Here is a 24253-nt window from a genome sequence, read left to right as displayed (position 1 = left end):
GTGCCTCTATTGTGGGTGCTCCAGGCTAGAAACTACCCTGCTGTGAGGAGCATCCCCCACCCTCCACAGAGGCTGTGATTACAGAACTGTGTAGAGAGGTACTTGAAACAGAAATCACTTCAAACCAGTTTTCCTGCCAACAGATTTCTGAAAAAAAGCTTTTCCACTACAAAGCTTTGTAGCCATTATCACAACTCATTAAAAGCACATGTCATTTCTCGCCTCCAGCTACGTTAAACTATAGTTAAAAGGCTCACTCGTTTCTGACCCATTGCCCATTAATCTGTGATGATGAGGCCCTTGCCAGTCTGAGTTCCTTGCACAACATGCGCAGTTGGGACTTGCGCTGACTGGATTTACTCAGTGGAGAAAAAAGCAAGATCGTGGTAAAACCAAATTTGTTTTTTTTTTTTTATTCCTCATATACCAAGGTGGGCATTCCAGATGGAGAAACCCGCCCCCTCTCCTCTTCCCGCGTTATTCCAATCTCGATGTTTAGGGGTCTGAGGAGAGATGGGAAGGAAATACCCCTCTAGTAGCAACTGTTTTCTTATTCCACTCCATTCCATTCAGGCCATTTGACCCAATGTTTTGAAGGCAAAGAACCAACAGTGCCCAGGTGAAATCATTGGAATATGCTCATCTATTCCGCCATGCCACAAGGGCCGCCCAGATCTTATCTTGGCTGGTACTATCACAGGCCATATCAAATTCGCTTATATATATAAGGTACTTCAGGCAGTCTGCAAAGTTTGGGGCATTTTCACTCTTCCAGGCTTTACATATTTCTCGTCGCGCTAGGATGATGACATAAAAGATAAATTTAGAAGCCAGATCATTCTGTTCAATGTGCGATGTTACTCCAAACATGATCATCCTAGTAGTTACTACTAATTGTCTGCCTAGAACCTCAGCCAGGAACCCTTGTACTTTAAGCCAGTAATTTGTTAACATTGGGCACTCTACAAACATGTGCAAATCGTCTGCGGCTAACAGTTTGCATCTCGGGCAATAGTAATCTAAACTTGTTATTTTGGCTAATTTTTTAGGTGAGATGTATACTCTATACAAGGTAAAAAGGTGATTTCTTTTTAGGGGGGCAGACTTAACCACCGTATAAAGCATTGCAAATGAGTCCACCCACAGATCCCGCAGATTAACGCCTGTACCAATAACATTGCCCCACAGCTTTTGGAGTTCAGGCTCGGTAACATCCTCCACTTCTATCAACGCCCAATACCAGTAAGAAAGTTCTTTTGGCCATCTGCCCTTTTTATTGACCAGATCAAACTTTGGGTTTGGGATGTTAATATTCCATGGAAAGGTGGCCCACCACCCCGAAAGCTGATAATATTTAAATCTTGTAAGTGTTCCCCCTGTCAGACTCGACAGAGAATTCCAATCCAGGAGCTCCGAATCTCTCTGTAGATCCCTCCAAAATACTAATCCTGCTGTTTTAAGTGGAGATGAAAGGGTGTCTTTAAGACAGTCCGGAGTCCCTGGTGAGTCCCATATCGGGGCGTTAGGGGCATAATAGGGGATACTCAATCTTTTCCTAATAAACATCCAGTTTTTTAAAGCCGTGTTTAGAATTTTTAGTCTCACCCTCTTGTAGTATTTTGGATCTCCAAATTTGAACAGAAAATATTCCTGTCCTTGTGGGATACCATGGAGAAGTGCCCGAAACAGAAGACCCAAAGAGGAGGCATCTGTCTCATCAGCCAGGAGTCTGAAGTTTTTAAAATGAAAGGAGTGGCAATATATGAGTAAATCTGGTAAAGCTAACCCACCCATTTTCAGGGTTCTCCTCATTTTCTTCCAAGAAATTCTTGAAGTCTTCGTATTCCAAATGAAGGAGCCTATTTTCCCCTGAAGTTTGGCTAAATCTGGTGAGTTAAACATTAGTGGGATGGAATTGAATAGGAAAGTGATTTTGGGCAGTATAATCATTTTAACTAAATTTACTCTCCCAAATATGTTCAGCTGAAGGCCTGACCACCGTGATAGAAGGTTGCACACCTCCTTATGGACTCTACTGAGATTTACTTTCGATATCTCCATAATATCTTGAGCTAAATGAATGCCAAGATATCTCATGCGGAGTTTTACATCAGGAGCTGCCACCTCCTGATTCCATTGCATTATCTCGGTCTCAGACATATAGAGTAAGAGGCCCAAAAGGCCTTATCTTAGTAACATATCCACGTCCTTATGTAAAAAGGACCAAAGTTTGGCGAGTAGCCAATCAGCTAGCACCACCCTCTAGAACCTTCTTGGAAGGTGCTCTAGTCCCTCAGATTTTCTACCGCACGTCGTGCGAAGGGAGTCTCCACTGAGCTCTGCTCATTACTACTGGATTTCCAGTGTTTCTTGCTTCACGTTTGTATTTTCTGTGAGGATTTCTTAGTTCTTCATGGCTGACACTCCGAAGAAGGGCCTTTTCAGGTCTTGTGCTTCCTGTGGGAAAAAAGAGGCTTCATGTGGACGACCAACATAGGGACTGTCTCTACTGTCTTTATCCTAGCCACTCTTCAAAGGATTGTAAGGTATGTCGTACCTTCTCCTCCAAGACCCTTAAAGACCGTGAAGGGCACCTCTTAATCTGGCTGCAGAGGCTTAAGGACAAGGATACTGTATTGTCCTCTGAGGAAAGTGAGGGCTCTTCCATCTCCTCTGTCCTCTCAGAAGAGACCAAGGGTGGCATCTCCGGGCCCTTCGTCGCAGCCACCTCAAAAGAAGGCGCATAAAGTCTTCAGAGGTCCCTGCTAAGACTCTGCCAGGGACAGTTTCTCCTCAGGAAGTTCCACATGCCTTTAAGAAGCCTACTTCCACCCCGTCGACGACGACTACCTAGTCGACGGTGGCTTCATCAACGAGATCTCCATCGACGGCAGTCCATGCTACCTTGTCGACGACAATGTCTACTTCTGGCGCGTCACATTCCTTGACTACATCGACGACAACTCCATAGTCGACGGCCGGTAAATCTGTCTCGTCGACGCTGAAAATTAAAGACATCAGCCAAGCTGCCGTCGACACTGCGATCGCCGTCGACACCATCGACTAAAGCTACCTCGACGACGACACAGTCGACGACAGCTCCGTCGACGAAGCCTTCATCGTCGACGAAGCATTCATCATCGTCGTCGACGACGACACCGTCTACGATGGCCTCAACGACGTCGTCGCAACTTTCAATGATGACGGTTCACACTACATCGTCGACGACTCTACCGTCGACGGGCCTGTCGACAGCTATGGACTCTGATGTACAAATTACATATGTGCACCTCAAGGTTACGAAACGTGCACTGACACCCGCCCTGACTTCACCTAGTAGGGTCCAACTCCTGCCTCCAGCTCAACTTTTGGAGGAGGAAGACTCTGACGATGGAAGTATGTTCCGTACAGCGACAAGTCCGTCGCAGCTCCATGTGAAATATCAAGATAGCTCGGACTATGAGGATAACGGACAGGAATATCAGGATGTTGCACCTGAGGAATATACGCAACCTCCACCTTCCATGGTTTGTCTGCCTGCGTCCCTGATCTCCAATTCCTTATATCCGACTACAAGCAGCGGTTTCCAACGCCGGCTCCTTCTCAGATACCGGTTGTGCCTCCAACACCAAGGCCACGAGCTTCTCCATTGGTTTTACAGTCTGAGCCTATCACATCACCGCCTCGTCTCACTACAGATGACGAAGATGATGAGCATGAAGGAGAGCTTCAGGATGCCCAATTTCATCAGGATGAATGGGATGACTACATTCTTCCCTGTCCAGCTTCTCCCGTTCCGAGCACAGCCGACTCGCCTCCAGAGGACATTGGAGGCTTTCATAATATCGTAGAGAGAGCGGCCCAGCGCTTTCAAATACCTAAGCCCTCGCACCAACAGGTTTGTTTACTCTACGATTTTAAAGAGCCTTTAAAAAAGTTGGTTCGCTCGATCCCTATAATAGACTACATTTGGGAACAAGGCATAAAGATTATGCAGAACCCTTCCTCTGTCCCTCCAGTTTTGCCTCGGCTGGATAAGAAATATAAAGCGCCAGATACTGCTCCAGCTTGCCTCACAGGCCATCCGAAACCGGACTCCGTCATTACCCAAGCCGCTCAGAGAAAGTCAAAAAATCCATCTGCTTTGTTGACTGCTCCACCGGATAAAGAGGGTAGGCGACTGGATAACATTGGTAAGCGCTTTTTGTCCATGTCTGCTTTGATAGTGCGGGCTTCCAACTCCTTAGCACTGTTGGGACGTTACAATCTGCAGATGTGGGCAGATATTGCGCCATACCTAGCGAACTTACCTGAAGAGTCGAAAGAGGAGGCAAAGAAGATCTTACTGGAGGGGGAGAGATCTGCCTCTGAAGTTATAGATTGCACAATGGCTATTGCTTCAACCGGATTTCGCCAACTAGCGGGCACAGCTGTTACGGCGCCAGGGTTGGTTGAAGGCAACTTCCTTCAGACCGGAAGTACAAACCAAGGTACTAGACATGCCATATGATGGCCAACTTCTCTTTGGCACACATATTGATGAGGCATTACAAGGTATTAAGAAGGATACCGACACCGCTAGGGCGTTGGGTTCCCTACAATTCCGGAACCCTTCTTTTCGAGGCTCAAGAGGGAGAGGTCAAACATCGACTCGAGGAGATTTCCAACACCGATCTTCCTTCCCTTCCTCTCAGCAATACCGTTCGCAATATCAGCAGCGTCAACAACTCTCCTCCGACACTAAATCTTCCTTTCGTGGCAAGGGAGGGAGACAAAAGGACGCCGCTCGGCGACAGTGACTTTCAACTACCGCCGGTCTCCAACTCCTCTCTGCCCTCCAAAGCTGGAGGAAGAATTTCCCATTTTCTCACAAATTGGCAAAAAGTAACTGCGGACCGCTGGGTTCTACAATTAGTTCAATTCGGACATTCTCTAGAGTTCATCCAGATTCCTCCCCAAACCCCACCCCTGTCCTATGCTTTACAAAAAATTGCATGCTTTACTCCTGGAGGTGGCACTCATGCTCCAGAAGGAGCTATCGAGAGGGTTCCCCCAGGTCAAAGGGGAAAGGGGTTTTACTCCCGGTTTTTCCTCATTCGAAAAAAGGAGAAGAAATGGAGACCGATATTGGACTTGAGGAATCTAAACAAGTTTTTGAAAAAGCAGTTGTTTCGTATGGTCACCATTCAGGAAGTGTTACAGCTTCTCAATGCGGGCGATTACATGGTGTCTTTAGACCTGCAAGACGCCTATTTTCATATTCCAATACACCGCAACCACAAGAAATATCTGAGATTCATGGTGGCTGGCAGGCATTACCAGTTTCGGGTTCTGCCGTTTGGACTCAAATCGGCGCCACGCATTTTTACCAAATGTCTGGCTCCAGTGGCTGCGTACCTACGACAACATCACCATCAAGTCTTCCCATATCTGGACGACTGGCTCGTCAAATCACCCTCTCTAGGAGGCGCGTCCACGTCTTCCAGCGCCTGTCTGAGGCTTTTCAATTGTCTGGGGCTGACTCTCAATCGGGACAAGTCCGTCCTTCAGCCTTCCCAGCGCATAAGTTTTCTGGGTGCTACCCTAGACACCATACAGAGGAAGGCGTTTCCATCACAGGAACGCAAAGACAAACTTCATTCATTGGCGCTCCTTATAAGGTCCAAGAAGACGCTGTCAATGCGTCTCTTCAAGTCCCTATTCAGGATGATGTCTTCTTGCATCCTGTTAGTTCCGCACTGTCGCCTTCGCATGCGGCCTCTTCAAGAAGCGCTGTCGGATCAATGGGTCCAGTGTACGGGGTCCTTTGACGTCATCCAGGTGACCCCTGCGAACAAAAAGGCTCTACGGTGGTGGGCTTGCCCCAGAACCTTTCTCACGGCTTGCCTTTCTTGCTTCCTGCTGCTCCACATATCACCACGGACGCCTCCTTAGACTGGGGAGCTTTCCTTCAAGAACTGCAGATAAGCGGAAAGTGGTCCCCTTCCGAGAAGGCACTTCACATAAATCTTCTGGAGCTGCGCGTAGTGTATCTCGCTCTGGTGGCTTTCCATCCACGAATCAAAAACTCCCTAGTGTTTGTCCGAACCGACAATACCACAACAATGCACTATTTGAACAAACAGGGTGGGACTCGTTCTCTGACACTCTCTCACGAGTCGCAAAAAATTTGGAACTGGCTGCTCAGTCACATCTCTCTCCGAGCAGAGTATGTTCCAGGCGCCCACAACGTGTTGGCGGATTCTCTGAGCAGAAGACAGGCGGAATGCCACGAGTGGGAGTTGGATCAGCCAGTCCTCAACAGCATATTCGCTCGATGGGGCACCCCGCTTCTGGACCTCTTCGCTACCCAGCAGAACGCCAAATGCCAACACTTTGCAAGCTGGCATCCCCAGCAAGGGTCTCTGGGGAATGCATTTTCGATCGCATGGTGCAACGACTTTGCGTACACCTTTCTGCCAATTCCCCGGATTCCCAGGGTTCTCCGGAAGTTGAAAGCGGAGCCCTGCACACTCCTCTTGATAGCTCCAGCTTGGCCACGCCAACATTGGTTTACAGAGCTTCACCTTCTCTCCCTGGAACCGCCGATCAGGTTGAAACCGTTTCCATCTCTTCCAACGCTCAACAACCAACAAGTCCAGCATCCGGATCCGGCATCTCTCAAATTATCAGCTTGGCTCCTGAGTTGAGAGTTTCAGGGTTTAGACATTCCTCCTGATAGTAGACAAGTTCTAGCTCGGGCCCAAGCAGATAGTACCAACAGAACGTATTCATTAAAATGGAAGAGGTTTTGTATCTGGTGCAAATCAAACAAAATACACCCTCTCTCTTCCACACCGGAACAAATATTGCCGTACCTGCTACATCTGGCAAAATCTGGTCTAGCTCATGCCTCCATTAAAGTTCACCTGGCAGCAATATCGCGCTTCAGGAGATCCTCTACAGGTCCTTCTCTGTGGTCTCATAGGCTTATTAAGCAGTTCCTTAAAGGACTGTTTAGAACATTCCCTCCAGTAAAACCTGTACCTCCGGCTTGACATCTCAACACGGTTCTGGCTCAACTCATGAAACACCCGTTTGAGCCAATACACAGAGCAGATCTTAAGTATCTCTCCTGGAAGACTGCGCTCCTTCTGGCCCTTACCTCGGCAAGGCGAGTGGGGGAACTCCAGGCTTTCTCAATCCAAGACCCTTTCCTTCAATTCAAACAGGATAGGGTCATTCTTCAAACAAATCCGAAGTTTATCCCTAAAGTTCCCTCCCAGTTCCATCTTAACGAGCCTATCGTGCTGCGTTTTATTCTTTTCAAATCCGCAGACAGCGGCAGAGAAAACCCTGCATTCCTTGGACCTTAAGCGCTGCCTAAAGTTTTACATTGACAGAACGAAACCATTTTGTAAATCTAACCAATTCTTCGTAGCGTACAGTAGGCCTAGAAAAGGGCTACCACTAACCAAACAAAGTATCTCTCGCTGGATCTCTTCAGCCATTACCTTCTGTCACCAGCAAGCAGGGCGTCCACTACTCTCAACAGTTCGTGCCCATTCCACGAGGGCAATGTCTACTTCCATGGCACTGTTTGCAGGAGTGCCCATTGTGGACATCTGTAGAGCGGCCACATGGAAGACGCCGCATACATTCACCAAGCATTACTGCCTGGATACGAAACTCATGAAGGATGCTGCAGACGTACAAATCTTTGTTTATTTACCGGGGACTCCCATCCTGACGACTGGGAATGATTCAGGCATGTGAATCTATGAAAGATACCAATACTGGATAACCGCAGTTACAGGTAAGTAACGCGTTCCTTTTAGAAAATAACTAGGGATTTAGTCTGACTAGGAATTCAAGCGTGTGACTATATAAAAGATGCCATTACCGGACAACAGTAGGTAAAGTTGCATGACTTTATTCTGTTCCTACATAGTGTTTTGAAATTTGCCCTGAGATACATTCCAAATGTGTTTTGCTAATAGATTTGTATAGATAATTTTACATACAGAGCATGAAGAATGGACACCAAGGTGCATAGACCTAACTTTCTTTAAACAATCTTTGTCCTTAGAATCCACAGTGTGATCTTCAGGCTCAAGATAGGTGCCACAGAATTGGCCAGACAAAACCTGTTGTTGTTTATCGCTTTGTGACTGCAAATACTATCGACCAGAAAATAGTGGAAAGGGCTGCTGCCAAGAGAAAGCTAGAAAAGCTGGTCATTCATAAAAGTAAGTACATTCTTATGTAACCAACCAAATGTCTATTTGTGTCTGTAGGGTGAGGGTATTTTAGCATTTTTCTGATTGATTTCTAATTGCAGATGTCTCACCTTGTGAATACCCCTGGGTACCAGATTGGATCTCTAGATTTTTTTTTGAGCCATTCCCTCGCATGCTGGTAGGTGGCATTGTGCGGTTCCGCGTCTGATCCGTCCCAACCGGAGATAAACTCCGGGGCCACCATATACGTGCCACCTCTGCAGGTCAACGTCCATTCCTGTCTTTCTGTGCCTTCTGACAGTCATCCAGAGCTTGCTTCCTCACTTCTGTCAATTGACAGAATTTTTATAGCCTACATTTTACCATTGCGCAAGGGACATGTCTCACCCTAAGATTGCAGGGTTTAATCTATGCAAGGCTTGCTGCAAACAGATATTAGTGACGGATCCGCGTGAGGGCGGTCTCTGGTGTCTGGGCTCATTGCAGGGCTTGGAATCATGTGACGACCTCTAGGATAAATCCAAAGGTCATCTGTGACCTAGAAGCCAAACTGTATGGTCTGGTCCAGGTTGAGGTCCAGGAAACAGAAGATTCTGAGACAGGCAGTAATCTTACTAGAAATTGTCGGGTAGGTCCAAAAGGTCAAAATGTGGCTCCCTTTCTCTTGCCACTTATAAGTAGAAATTGGGTAGGCAAATTGGTACCCCCATGGTCTCTGTCCTGGTTCCTCCTCACGTATTCAGTTACTGAGCTGGTCATGATGCAGGCCAAATTCCTGAGTCTACGGGCAATGCGCAACATTCCAGACTTTCAAAGAGGCAATGCTCCACTTTTTTGGTACCTTACCGGCTCCATCTGGTACGTCTCTTAGCTCACTGAATCTGAGGTCTCCAAACAGATTTCCATCGGCTGGTTCTGTCCCTGATCCTGTGTAAGGGTCCGCCCCGACTCCAGAGTGATGCCTGTTCCAACTCCTCACAGTGCTGAGACCCACGAAGGTTCCCTGTGCATCAATGCCAACACAGACGCCTGAGAAAAAATTATAAGTACTCTCTGACTTGGTACTGAATCCACAGCTACCTCCAACAAAGTTGCCCACTCCTCAATCAGCCTCTATGGGATTAAAACGGAACACTCTTTAACACATTTTGCTGATCCATCTGATTGTGGGGATGAGGAATCCCAACTTTATGATGAAAGCCTGTTTTTGGATCTCCAGTGGCCTCGACACATTTCCAGATTCTGCCTTTACTCTGCGCCTGGTCCCTCTATAGAAGAATTGGTTTCTTTTGCCATGGTAATCAGCAGGCCAACAGAGTATAGGTGAAAACAAATGTCCTCACTGAGGCTTTACTGCCTGGCAGACTTAGGCAGAACCATTTCAGCCCTTCACTGAGGCAGTCGATAGTCCTCTCATGGGCACTCGGGCGAAGCCAGAATCTTACCTTTCTCTCAACTGCCAAATATTCAGGAGACAGACCAGCTCCAGGGGCCCCATCTTTCCTCCTGCAGTACCAAACACCTGAGAATCTCCTAGTTCAGGACTCCACCAGTAGGCTAAAACCAAATACATTTAGAAAATGAATGCCTAGCATTCATGTCTATCATTTCAAGTTGCTTCCTAAGGCGGTATTCGTATGCGTTCTGGGGCATGGTGGTTGATATTTTGCTAGCAGTCACAGATTACCTTCATGCTAATCTTCAAAAAATAATTCAGGATGGCCAGGGCGCAGTGAAGTTAGGTTGGGCCTGGACACTACAGGTAGGGCAATTGGTACGAGCGTAATACTTCGGTACGACACCTGCACACACTCCACAGGATGTCCAACAATCTCTCATGGACATGCCCTTCGGAACCAGCCTCTTCATGGTCAAGGTAGGATCTGCGTTGGAACGCTTCAAAGAAAGCAAAGCACCAGCATGTTCTCTGCCTAGCACCACCTGCTGTGCTGGTTCCCCAGGTCTGTCACCCCTTTTAAAGGCTTCGGAAGAGGTTTTCAGCAGAGGCCATGTCAAACCTTGCCTCTGCGACAGGCCTCCTGAGCCTTTCGAAGCAGAGGTTGATCTGTCCAGCAGCGATAAGGCCCCACAGGGGCAACAAGCTACCCAAAACGCTGATTTAATTCCTCCTTAGTTTACCCTCCGCAGCACACTGTTGCCCGGTTGGGGGAGAGATACTTTTTATTTAACTCCACGGATGGCAAAGCACCATGTCTGAGAGATGGGTGCTTCAAATTGTTGTGGTTATGCCCTCCCCTTCCTGTCCACCCCTCTGACAGGCCGCCTACACCATAACTGCTTCCAGAGAACAGGTCCGTTCTCCAACATGAAGTTCACACTAAAAAAATGTTTGTTTTAGACATCTTCTGAGATCTACAATATAAATTCATACAGTATATACCATTATTAAAAGACAACATTAAAATGGTAAAGTCTTAAAAAAAAACTCAACAGATAACGGACATATTCATTCGGTGTTTGGGGTAAGTCGATCAAAATCATTAATTCTAAAAACCTATCTAAAACATAATTGTTTTATAAATCTGTCAAGCCCCAACCAAAAGTTTACTTGGCAGATGAATAAGAAGTGTGCTAAATCTTGGACGCCTCCTTTATAAAGGTCAAAGAAACCAGATCCATCAGTTTCAATCATTTCTCCCAATGTTTGGTAAAAGCATTTATAGTGATTCCCTAGAAGGAGCATAAGTATGCACCGCCTGACTCTATGATTTAGGGAAAATGTGAGATTTTTGGCTGATTTTATACCATATTTTTGGCTGATTTTATATTCCATTTAGTCTGCAAAAGAACTGTAATGAGAACTGAGAGCAGTGTTCCTTATCTAACTCAAAACCTAATCTTGAGGTTGATTTCTTTCAAGAAATACTTCACTAATGCTGGTGACCAAGACTGCAAAAGATTAATGTATCAATATTTTCTTTAAAAGTATACTGAGCTAGATTATCCTTAAGTTTCCTGGTATAAAAGAGCGTTTCCTGGTATAAAAGAGCTCTTAAGGAGCCATCAGGAGCATGTAGAAGATTATATGCCCATCTAATTATGGTTGCCAGAGATCTAGTTTATGAACTTACTACTGATATTTCAAGGCGTAGCATTTAAACAGGCTTGGCATGGCTCATACTAGTAATCTTAAGTAAAAAGCTTCCCTTCCTTAAGGTTTAGGAAAGACCACTTCTTTATAGAGAGATATTCGAATGCATAAATTCAAATCTGAGGAATCCTAACTCAATGAATTTAAAGGAGAGGACAGAAGTGTCTATTTCCTGATGAGTAAAATCTCTTTACCTCACTTAGATGAGCTGCAGCCTTAAATTCCAAGTGCTGGAAGTGGAAATTAGATTCTAATGTATGAGATAAGACTCTACCCAAATAGGTGTAAATCTTTGCCACTTCTAATAGTCTCCCTCCCAACTTGCAGGTAAAATAGAGTGAACGTCTCCTACCCCTAAATCGGACCACTTTTGTTTTTGAGAGGTTTATCTTTAAAAAGTTAAATTCTGCATACCTAAAAAGCACTTCCAGATTACGCTGAACAAAACTACATCAGTATACATTAAAATATGCATTTTTTTATGCTATTTTAGGAGCGTAGTTTTTTACTTATAAAAAAACTATCTGGTAAATCACTAAGGAATAAAGAAAATAACAGTGGAGCAAGAAAACATACCTTAAGGCCATTCAGGGTGTGTATTTTCCGGTTCAGTCCCTTATCCCCACCCAACTGTACTTTGCACCATGTAGATGAGTGGAGGGCTACTATTTAGTCTTAAGAGGGCTGCCGGAATTCCACTAACTTCTCCATAAGGTGAGTCTATCCACCCTCTCGAAAGCTGTCAAAATTGACAAATGTACTATATACTACCTGAGATTTACTGGTCATACATTTGTCAATTATGGTTTGTAGAACTGCGATATCAGTCAGACTGATCTGGGCGAAAACCTACTTGAACCATAGGGATGGCATTCCTTGACATAGCCCAGTCCTTAAGATGGCGGCTGCAAAGATCTTCCCAGTAGCATCCAAAAGTGCAATTTTACGATAGTTCAACAAGGAGACTATTTTTTTTTTTTTCAAAGGGGAACAATGCTTCCTGTCCAGGAACTTGGTAGATGGTCAGTTTTATAGCAATAGGTGAAGAGGGATCAAAAATGTACTCCATCTTTCCCGGTTGCTCTGTAAAAATGTTATAGGAATCAAATCCGGACCCATTGCAACAGTTGCTCTCGCCTTCGTAATGAAATGGGCTATTGGTTTTTCAGAAGGAGCCATAGTTTGCTGATTATGTCCCATCTGAGATTTTTGGATTACTGGAATTAACCTGGTTAGTTCTGTATAAATGAGAATGGTATTTTACCCATTCCTTCCCCGGAACTGGTGTTGCATTTTTTTTTTTTTGCTTCCACTCGCTCTTGCGATTGAACCCTAAAATTCCTTCCTACTTTTTTTTTTTCAGAACAGCCTCTTATAGATCTACCCAGTTTTTATCTAATTAATCTCTTATGTTTCCTACAGATTCTTTTGTTTTTTCATTAGAATGATTTCTTTCTTCCTGGAAGAAGAAAATTCTATGAACTGGAGTCTAGTTTATTTATTACTCTCGTACAAGGTCCCTTAGTCATATCCCTTTTCTTTATAGTAATGCTCTTCGGAGGAACAAACGTCCTCTGTATAAAATGAACTATAGATTTAAGGGTACGTTCAATTCAAACTGGATTGCTTTCTTTGATGTCTTGATTAGATAATTGAAACTGTTTATTTGTTATATTCTCAGCATTCCATATGATTCGACCTTGTTTTTGTTGAATTTGAACGTCTCCGTTTCTATTTGAGACGGACCATAGAGATCTTGTAGAATTAGTTCCAGCTTTAGGAGGCGAATTGCATGGTCACTACTACGAGTAAATTGTCTTAAAAATAAAAAAAAGTTTAGGAACTAGACCATGACTACCGATAATATAGTCTATTACAGAGAGACCATTCGGCCCCTTTCTTCTAAAGGTTGCCGGAATATCGCCTTCCGTTTTTCCATTCAGATTAATCCCGTTCAATAATTCCAGCATCATCTTGCCACGCTTATCTGCCTGGATGGAAATTGGTAGTACAGAAGCTGGTATAGACCAGTTTTCCTCAAGAGCTGTATTCCTGTACGTGTTCAATTATGCATTTGACATTTTTGCATTAAGATCCCCCATAATCTGGATCTGTGCGTTTCCATAAGTTTGCAGGATCATTTCAATTTGATCAAATACTTTTATTAGCAATTAAGGCCCGGAGGAACATGGATATTAAAAAGTAGTAATGCTTCAACTGAATGCGTTCCCATTGTTCCAAAATGTTATCTTGCTGCATTGAGTTGTTACAGGATAGATTAACTATTTCAAAATCCCCCCTTAGCTCCTCCAAGAGAAATATATACAAGGCTCCCTTTACGTGACCGCGTCTTACCATCGTGGCTGGAATGTCAGATGAAATAAGTATTCAGGTCAAATTTTCCTGTCCGCCTAGTCTCTTTGAGGCAGATGATTGCAGGAGAATTATCCATAAGATGAGTTAGTTTTTCAGAATCCATTCCAGCGATGTTCCAAGAAATATTTAATAGTTTTGCTAGAAAGGTAACTTTATTCCGCTTCCATGCCTATTAATCAAGTTACTCAAGAGTCAAGACCAGGAAAGATCCTTTTTCTATATTATCATTTCTAAATTTACTATGGTTCCATGTCTGTCTATCTCCATCCTTAATGCAGATTGTAACCTTTTCCACTGCCACATCATTGCGCTCTTTCTTAGAGGTTATTGCTTGAAGAGTTTGTTGGTATGTCCTTTGATTTTTCCATGTGCATAACGGGGAGAACAGATTGGGGTTCACACTCTGTTGGAGAAACAATCAATAGAGAAGGCACCAGTATCAGTCCTGGACTGGCTGCTACTCCTATTTCATTTTGGTGCCGTAAAAGGGAGGGGGCCTCAGCCCTATTCTACATGTCACCATCTGAACAACTTCTTCGAGATGGACAAGTTCAAGATGCACACAGTTTGGCCCGAGCTCTGTCTGCTCTAGATCCAGGTGACTGAATGGTGGCATTGGATCACAAGGTTCCCTTCTTTTCCATGTCTCTCTCTTGCAGTCTCGTATAAGCGACCTGTGGTTCCAAGTAGTCTACAAGCACTATCGGTTCTTGGTGCGCCCTTTTGACCTCACCAGTGCCCCGTAGATGTTCATGAAAGTCAGGAAGGTGGTTGCTGCCCATCTTCGGCAGTTGAGAAGCGCTCCCCCTCAACAACCAGCCATCCCAAGCAGTTGTGGAGCACCTCTATTTTCTTGGCATCACTGGGTTTCTCAATCTATGCTCTGTAGTCGCACCAGGTCCCTTGAGGCACCCTCTCTTTGGAGCCATGGTGGTGTCTCGAGCCTTCTCTCCACTGCATTGAATCCAGGATTTTCAGACTGATACAGATGTTTTAGCCCTTGGCCTCTGTTTCAGTGAGAGCGACTGAGGCTTCTTGGCCACTTGTATCTTGCTAGTGGACTACGCCAAGTGGCATTTGCAGATTGAAGTGGGATCAGAGGTTTCCATGCACTCACTACCAAGGGAACTTCTCAAATTCCATACAGGTGTCAGATTAGACTGCAACAGTGGTGTTTGCTGAACCACATTTAGATGAGCAGCAGACCCCTCTCCCTACCACACCAGGATCGAATGGTTGTGACCGGTTCATCATTGCCGGGTTGGGGTAAGCCAGCTGGGAGGGTGGAGATCAAAGGACCCTAGTCTCAGGTGGAAACCCTCTCCACAACAACCTGTTGGAGTGGCAGGTAATTTGCTTTGCACTAAAGCCTTTCCTTCTGTCCATCAAGGGGGAATGGGTGCACTGCCATGTGGTACTGCAACAAGCATGGTGGGGTTGTGGGATCTGTGCTAAGGGGCTCTTGTCTGGAACTGGCTGAGATGTCAGGGACTCTCCCTGATCTTGTGTAACACCCACCAGGGTGGACTAACTAAGCCGGCATTGCCTAGCGGTTCACAAATGGTGACTTGACTCAGATGTGGCAAAAACAATCTTTCAGAAATCGGGAGAACACTGCCTCTATCTTTTCGCCACTGTCAAATTCCATTTCCATTGCAAAACAAGGAGAGGGGCTCAATAAAGTCCAAAGGGATAGAGCACCAATAACTGTTTAGTTAAGAAGATTTTTCTCTTTGAACTAAAAAATAAAAAAGCTTTTTTCCTTTTTCCACATCAAGGTCATGTATTACATTCGTCCACTTACACACACAGCCACAATGGTAAACACTTAACATGAAATGTTGGAAAATTAACAATGGAGAACACCTAACTTGAGTAAAAAATATCAGTTGAAGTTTATTGACAAATTAAAAACAACTCATTGTTAAATTGCATAGGAATAATCACAAATCACAAGCTAAAAATCAAGCCTCAACTATAGGAATACAATAAAAGGGGATTTCATATCAAGAGAGCTAGAAAGTATAACCTCTGATGCAAATAAAATAGACAGAATAACATATAGACAATAATATGGTTGGAGGAAACAAAACCGACAACAGAATTGTGTCTTAAAAGTGTAAATTTGTACTTTCGGTTGACAGAAGCAGTCCGGTGTCAATGCGCCCTAGTCTCTTGGGGTTCTGTTCCGAAAACAAATTATACAAAAAGATCTATGCGTCGACGCGTTTCGGTGGTGTGCAATGATAAAAACCACCTTCCTCAGGACTCATATTTATCCTCCAATGAAATAGCTTTTGCAGTCAATCCTAAACATAAAACATAATATGAATATTAAGAAACGGACAGTATAAAAAATAGCATGTACATGCATATTACATGTTGTCTCAAAGAATACATTTTTCCATTTGTTAATAAACCTCTCTTAAAGAACAAAAAATTCTGACACAATGTTATATAAAAAGATGTTCCGATACACTGTTCAACTATTTTTTCGTTTAGGAATATTTTTGCATTGTATACATCACGACATCAAAGCTATTTCATTGGAGGATAAATATGAGTCCTGAGGAAGGTGGTTTTTATCATTGCATACCACCGAAACGCGTCGACGCATAGATCTTTTTGTATAATTTGTTTTCGGAACAGAACCCCAAGAGACTAGGGCGCATTGACACCGGACTGCTTCTGTCAACCGAAAGTACAAATTTACACTTTTAAGACACAATTCTGGTGTCTGTTTTGTTTCCTCCAACCATATTATTGTCTATATGTTATTCTGTCTATTTTATTTGCATCAGAGGTTATACTTTCTAGCTCTCTTGATATGAAATCCCCTTTTATTGTATTCCTATAGTTGAGGCTTGATTTTTAGCTTGTGATTTGTGATTATTCCTATGCAATTTAACAATGAGTTGTTTTTAATTTGTCAATAAACTTCAACTGATATTTTTTACTCAAGTTAGGTGTTCTCCATTGTTAATTTTCCAACATTTCATGTTAAGTGTTTACCATTGTGGCTGTGAGTGTGTAAGTGGACGAATGTAATACATGACCTTGATGTGGAAAAAGGAAAAAAGCTTTTTTATTTTTTAGTTCAAAGAGAAAAATCTTCTTAACTAAAAAATTCCATTTCCAAACATTAGCGTCAGCAGTTCCCAAGGCAGTTCTCCCTTTAAGACACCTTTCTGTTCAAATTTAGCTTGGGATTCATGAACCACTTCCTGCCTTTACCTCCCCTGCACCAAGTTCTGAAGATCAGGAACGACTGGACCCAAGTAAATTTGGTGACTTTGGACTAGGCTAAGAGTGTGGTACCCAGACATTCTGGCCATGACCTCTGTCCTCTGATTGGGCTGCCTCTTCGAGGGGAAATTGTCCCAACCGCATGGCAGGGTCCTGCACCGAATCCTATACAACTTGCACCTCCATGCTCGAATAGTGAGCGAAAGCAGTTGACTGCCTTCGGTGTCTCAAGTGGTGAATGTGATTTTGGCAGCCAGGGGTACATCTAAGACCATTTATGCAGAACACTGCGAGAAGTCTTTTGCTTGATGTTCTTCCTGGCATTTCCAAACCCAACAGGCCCAATTGTCAAGTGTTCTCCTTTTATCACTCTGTCACAGCAAATCCTTTCTGTGGCAACAGTTAAGTTATTTGTCGGCCTCATTGGCTTTTCTAAGATTGTCTGGTCATCCGTCTCGGTTTAAATCATCTGCTGTTTTGCGGTTTTTGAGAGAGTTGACCAATATATCTGATCTATCTAGCCACAGATTCCTAAACTTAGAATATCCCCAGGCGTCAGACTGGATCTGGAGAGTCTTCAGTCATACCTCTGCATGCCGGGGGACGACGTCTCATGGCTCCGTCCTGATGTCGTCCACGGATATGACGTCAGTGGAGCCATACAAGTCCCTCCCAGTGCGCTGACGTCCGTTTCCTCCTTTTCCGCGTCCCAACGTGTATCCAGGAGAAGCGGTTCCTCTGGCCCGTTTTTGTTTTCAGGCCTTCTCTGCGCTTTTTGGCGTCCAGGAACAGTGTACGATGCCTAAGGGCTTCAAGTCGTGTGAGACCTGTACGTGGCAGATGTCTGCGACGGATCCACACGAGATCTGTATGTGGTGCGTGGGAGAGCACCACGACTCAGTGGAGTGCAACGCCTGCCGGCAGCTGAAGCTGAAGTCCCTGTGGGAACGTTAGATGAAGTTATCTGCCCAGATATCCCGTTAGGAGTCCTCGTGTCGCCGGTCCTTCTCGAGCTGGGGCTCCTGTTTGAGCTGGGGCTCCTGTTTGGGACAGGTCCGAGACGTTCACGCTCGCTTACGCAGGTAAGCACAGGAAGAAGTCATGGAGGTCGTTAACCTCACGTAAACGTGCTGTCAAGGCCTGCTGCTCCCGGTCTTCACCGGCCACAGGCCCTCATGTGTGGGCCCCCACCTACCCACCATTTCCTAGTTCTGGGGCGACTGGCTCACCCCGGCATGTTCACGTCCTCCTTTCTTGCCTTTGGCTGTTTTTTCATCTGTTTGCTGTGCTCTTTTTGCCTATGTTGTCTGTCTTAAACATAAGCAAGTGTCCCTTGTGGTCATATTCTGTTTTGATCCGGAACAGTTTCTTTCCGTGTTTTGTGCGGACACTCGTGAGTATACAATGGGTATGTTCACTGTCACAGGGTGCCTGTGGTATTCTTTGCGCCACTGACTTGGCTGCATTCTATTCTTGTCGTATTGTCTACTCTTCAATCCCGGTGTTGGGAAGTGCTTAGGTCTTCTCTCACGGCTCAGACCCTGTCTGGTGTTTTGCTTATGTGCAGTGGAGTACATACCAGACATGTCTCTGCTGCACGTTGCCTTATGCCCCTATTTCCCTCTGCCTTTCCCAGCCGGGGCTCCAGTCCTTCTGCTCATTGTTAAGCAGAGGTTCAGGTACTTCTGTTCTTGGCCTCTGCTGCGATCAGTGGAAGTATTCTGCCTCCGGCTACCCTGTCCTAATGCAGCATCTGTATATGGCTATGTATCCATTTTTCTGACACTGTGTATTGCTAACTCATTCATAGTTTTTTTTTTTTTAAACTTTATGTTCGAGGCATGTGAGCTGCAGATTACACACTTGTGCATAGATCGCCATCTGGTGTTGGGCCCGGATGTTTGCAGTTTGTTTTTCCTCTTGGAAAGTCTTTGGAAGTCACAAGTTCGGTGACTCCTCCCTTGGATCGTATTGTGCATGGGCTTCGGCTCATCCTCAGATTGTTTTTTTTCCGCCATCGGGCTCGGATGTAATCTTCGCGATCCGGTTCCGAACAGCTTGTAGTTCGACGATCGACACGCAATCCTCACCCCAATTCACGGTATTGTTTTCGATCGCGATCTCCCCACTCGACGCGCCTCATCGGCAAGACCTTCGGTTCCAGTCGACGGCGGCCTTCAGGCCTACCTAAGCTCCGGTCCTGGCTAATGGAAAGGACTCCATTTAAAAAGTGTCCTAGATGTGGGTCAAAATTCCCCCACACCGATCTCCACGAGGTGTGCAACCTCTGCCTCTCCCCTGAACACGAGGCTCGAGACTGTCCGGCATGTAAATCCATTCGGTCCAAGAAAACGCTTCGGGACCGAGGAGCCAGAAGGACCATGGCACACACTTCGATGGCGATCCCGGACGACATCTTCGGGGAAGGCGTCGACACTCCGGAAGAACACCACACCGACGAGGGACTCGTCAGCGCCTCCGAAGCAGACGATTCAGATGTGGAGGACATCACTCCGGCACAGAGGGTCGTGAGTACTACTATTACACCGGATCCCTTACAAAAAACATTGACTAAGGATCCCAAAACTGGACATTTAATGCTCTCTATCAAAAAGAGACAATTAGGCAAGCCTGCTCCGCCTCCACCTCCAAAAAGGAAGGACTCTGCTACCTCCCCTTTCAGATTACCTTCCCCACCTCCACCACCTTCCCCTCCTCCACCTCCCCCACCTTCACCACCCCCACCTCATCATTCCCCCACTCCATTCCCGGATGATGATGATGATCACAGGGATCCATACGACGATATGGGGGATGTACCCCAAGATATATCTACAGGGGACCCCACTCCCACAGGCTCCCTAGACCCTTGGAACGATTATAACATCCCTGATGTCCCTAACGTCCCACAAGACGACCTTTACCCTTCCAGACCTTCTCCACCAGAAGACACCTTGGGGTTCAATCAATTATTGCAAAGGGCGGCACGCTACCACGGGGTAGATTTACATACGGACCCAGTGGAGGAGGATTTCCTCCTAGACACATTTGACACCACACATAGGACCGCCTCCATATTGCCTATGCTAAAAGGTGTTATAAAACATGCACCGGAGGTCTTTAAAGACCCAGTCAGGGCCAGGGTCATTAACCCGCACATTGAGAAAAAAAATAAAGCCGCCCCAACAGACCCCCTCCTACATCAGAGGGCCTGCTCCACTCGATTCTTTGGTGGTATCCACAGCACGAAAAAGGGCCAACTCTCAGGCGTCAGGTGATGCACCACCACCTGACAGAGTCTAAACTCCTGGACGCATCAGGCAAACGTACTGCAGCTCAAGCGGCCAATATATGGCGTATCGCCAATTCACAAGCGCTACTAGCGAGATATGACAGGGCCCATTATGATGAGCTAGAAGCCATAATGCATCATCTCCCTGACAAATACAAAGCTAGGGCCAATGAGCTAATTCAGGAGGGCAAAACAATTACTAATACCTCCATACGTTGTGCCTTAGATGCAGCAGACACAGCCTCTAGGGCTATCAATACCAGTGTCCATGCCTGGCTACGGATATCAGGTTTTAAATCTGAGGTACAAGCCTCCATCCTCAACCATCCCTTTGACCAGGAACATCTGTTTGGCCCCAAAGTGGATGACTCCCTGGAGAAAATGAAAAAGGATACGGACACGGCAAAATCCATGGGAGCCTTACAATCTTACCCTCCCAGACGCTCCTTTCGGAGCACATAGAGAGGCTACTCCTCAGACTCCGCTTCCACTACATACAAATCCCCTACTCAGTCCACATTTACAAGGGGTTACCAAAGAGGCGGCTACAGGGGCAACAATAACAAAGGCAGAGGCAAAACAAATACCGCCCGCTTTGCCACCGCGCCTCCCCAATGACTTCCCTCCACTTCCCCAGACCATCACACTCCGGTCAGGGGCAGACTCCAACATTTCCTTCCGGTCTGGACTACCATCACCTCAGACAAATGGGTAACACAAATAATTTGGTCAGACTACTGCCTAGAACTAACATCTACCCCCCCCAAACATTCCACCCAGACAACGCCCGATGTCACCAGAACATCTACGGCTACTCAAGCAGGAGGTAATCTCCCTCCTACACAAGGTGGCAATAGAACATGTTGCAGCCAACCAACAAAATATAGGGGTCTACTCCCTGTATTTTCTCATACCAAAAACAGACGAAACTCTACGGCCCATCCTAGACCTTCGGCCCCTAAACACATACATACACTCAGACCACTTTCATATGGTGACGCTTCAGCAGGTACTTCCGCTACTTTCCCAAAACGACTTCCTCACCACTTTGGACCTAAAAGATGCTTACTTCCACATTCCAGTGCACAAAGCCCACAGGAAGTACCTCAGATTTGTAGTGGACGGCCAACACTACCAATTCAAAGTGCTCCCGTTCGGAGTCACAACCGCACCACGAGTATTCACCAAATGCCTAGCAGTGGTGGCAGCACATCTGCGAAGACAACACGTTCATGTTTTTCCATACCTAGATGATTGGCTGATAAAAGCCAGTTCATACAATCAGTGTGTACAACACACACACACACACACACACACACACACACACACACACACCACCATCCAGCTACTTCATCAGCTGGGCTTCACAATAAACCACGAAAAGTCCCATCTCCACCCATCCCACATAAAACAATATCTAGGTGCCACTATAGACACCTCAAAAGCGCTCGCCTACCCCAATCCAGCCAGGATTGCAAGCATCCAGGCTCTACGCGCAAAATTTATAGCACAATACTCTCTTCCTGCTCGGGTGTTCATGCAACTAATTGGGATGATGGCCTCTTGCATCTTCATAGTACCTCACGCAAGACTCCAGATGCGTCCTCTCCAAGAGTGCTTGGCGCACCAATGGAACCAGGCCCAGGGCCAATTAACAGATCCGGTGTTGGTAGTCGTACCCATCGCTCTCTGCAGTGGTGGACTACCACAAACCTTTCCAAAGGTCGACCGTTCCTGGACCTGGTTCCACAGATGGTACTAACAGACGCATCGCTCTCCGGCTGGGGAGCTCATCTATTACATCTCACCATGCAAGGCAAATGCTCACCTCAACAGAAGCTACTCCATATCAATCATCTGGAGTTACTAGCGATCTTCCTAGCCCTAAAATCCTTTCAGACTCAAATTTTGGGCAAAGCAGTCCTAATCCGCACAGACATGACAGCCATGTATTATATTAAAAAACAAGGCGGGACACACTCTCCACAGCTCTCTCAATTAGCACAGAGCATATGGAGATAGGCCATACCCCGGAAAATCATTCTCCTAGCCCAGCATGTCCCATGAGTACAAAACACTATAGCAGATCTACTCAGCAGACAAACCCAACAACTCCACGAGTGGGAACTTCACCCGCAAGTTCTTCACCCATACTTTCAACTGTGGGGGCATCCACAGATAGACCTCTTCACCACCCACGAAAACAAAAAATGCCTAAGCTTCGCCGCCAGATACCTACACCCATTGTCCAAAGGCAATGCGATATGCATGAACTGGTCAGGCAGATTTGCCTACACTTTTCTGCCTCTCCCACTAATTCCATTAGTAGTGTGCAAACTACAACAGCACTCCCTCACACTAAAATTAGTAGCACCAACTTGGGCCAGACAACCGTGGTACACCACACTACTGGAACTATCGGTAGTACCACATCAAAAATGACGCCTCTCTCCACACCTCTTTACCCAGACCCATGGAGAGATCAGACACCCGGACCCAGCTCAGCTCAACCTTGCGATCTGGCTCCTGAAATCCTAGAGTTTGGGTATCTAAATCTTCCCCCTGACTGTATGAACGTCATCAAAGAAGCTAGGCGCCCTACCACTAACCTCTTCAGTGCGGTAGCGCTGTGCCCATGACGAGTCCAGCTCGTCATAGACCCCGCCCGCTAATGCAACGGCCGGCACAGGGCGGGGAAAGGGGCGGGCACTGAAGGGGCTAGAGCGTGCTACGCCGCCAAGTGGAAACGTTTTGTTATCTATTGCCATAACACCATCAATCCACTAGATCTGCCCATTCAACACATCATAGGCTACTTGCTCCACCTACAAAGGTGCAATCTGGCTTATACGTCCATTCGACTACACCTAGCAGCCATAGCAGCTTACCTACAAAACAGGCAACATCTCTCCCTCTTTAGAGTACCTGCCATTAAAGCCTTCATGGAAGGCCTTAAAAGAATAATTCCCCCCAGAGTACCACCCTCACCTGTGTGGAACCTAAATATCATTCTTACCAGACTAATGGGACCTCCCTTTGAACCCCTACACAAATGTGAGCTTCAATTTTTAACATGGAAAACCGCTTTTCTTGTAGCCATCACTTCCCTCAGAAGGGTCAGTGAGATACAAGCATTTACTATTCAAGAACCTTTTCTACAAATGCACCATAATAAGGTGGTTCTTCGTACCAACCCAAAATTCATTCCCAAAGTCATTTCTCCTTTCCACCTAAACCAATCAGTAGAACTACCAGTATTCTTCTCGCAAACACAAACTGTTGCAGAAAGAGCTCTTCACACACTAGATGTCAAACTAGCTTTACTCTACTACATCGAGAGAACACAACCTTTCCGTAAGACCAAACCGTTGTTTGTCTTTCTCCCCACCACACAAAGGCAACCCCATCTCCAAGTCAGGGATAGCTAGGTGGATTGTCAAGTGTATTCAAATTTGCTACAATAAAGCAAAACGAACGCTATCCGTTCCCCCCTAAAGCCCATTCTACACGTAAAATAGGGGCTTCAATGGCTTTTCTAGGTAACATCCCATTAGATATCTGCAAAGCAGCTACATGGCCAACACCGCACACTTTCACCAAACACTATTGTGTAGATGTGCAAACTAAGCAACAAGCTAGTGTGGGCCAGGCTGTACTCAAAACATTATTTCAAACCACTGTGAGAAAGTTGCTCTGTATATACTGTTCCTTAATAGGTACAGGGTGTACAGAGTCCACAGTCCCCCAGGGTTTGACAGAGGTTAAAGTTAGATTTAACCTTACTCTCTAAAGTGGTAGCTTGGTCGAGCAGTAAGGCAGTATCAGAGGACAGTGTAAAGCATTTGTTGTACACACTCAGCCAGCAAATGGTCTCACACACTCAATAACTGAACTCTAGGCCAATGGTTTATATATAAAACAATATATGCTTGTTTTATTTTAGACCCAACAATTGGAATTAAAATATACTTTCTCAGAATGAGATGCTTTATATAAATACTTTTGCAA

The 24253-nt window shown here is 45.6% G+C and overlaps 1 protein-coding gene across 1 annotated transcript in view; it reads left to right on the top strand.

Moving 5' to 3' along the window:
* The window catches only part of HELLS (helicase, lymphoid specific), a 372397-nt gene that overhangs the window by 284029 nt on the left and 64115 nt on the right, over positions 1–24253 (top strand). Inside the window, exon 19 of the mRNA XM_085603527.1 lies at positions 8069–8228. Within this exon, the coding sequence (XP_085459653.1) occupies positions 8069–8228 (160 nt within the window). The remainder of the gene's footprint in view (positions 1–8068; positions 8229–24253) is intronic.

Source organism: Triturus cristatus, chromosome 1_2 (assembly GCF_964204655.1).
Source record: "Triturus cristatus chromosome 1_2, aTriCri1.1, whole genome shotgun sequence".
NCBI classification, from domain to species: domain Eukaryota; kingdom Metazoa; phylum Chordata; class Amphibia; order Caudata; family Salamandridae; genus Triturus; species Triturus cristatus.
This window is presented reverse-complemented; position numbering and strand designations above follow the sequence as displayed.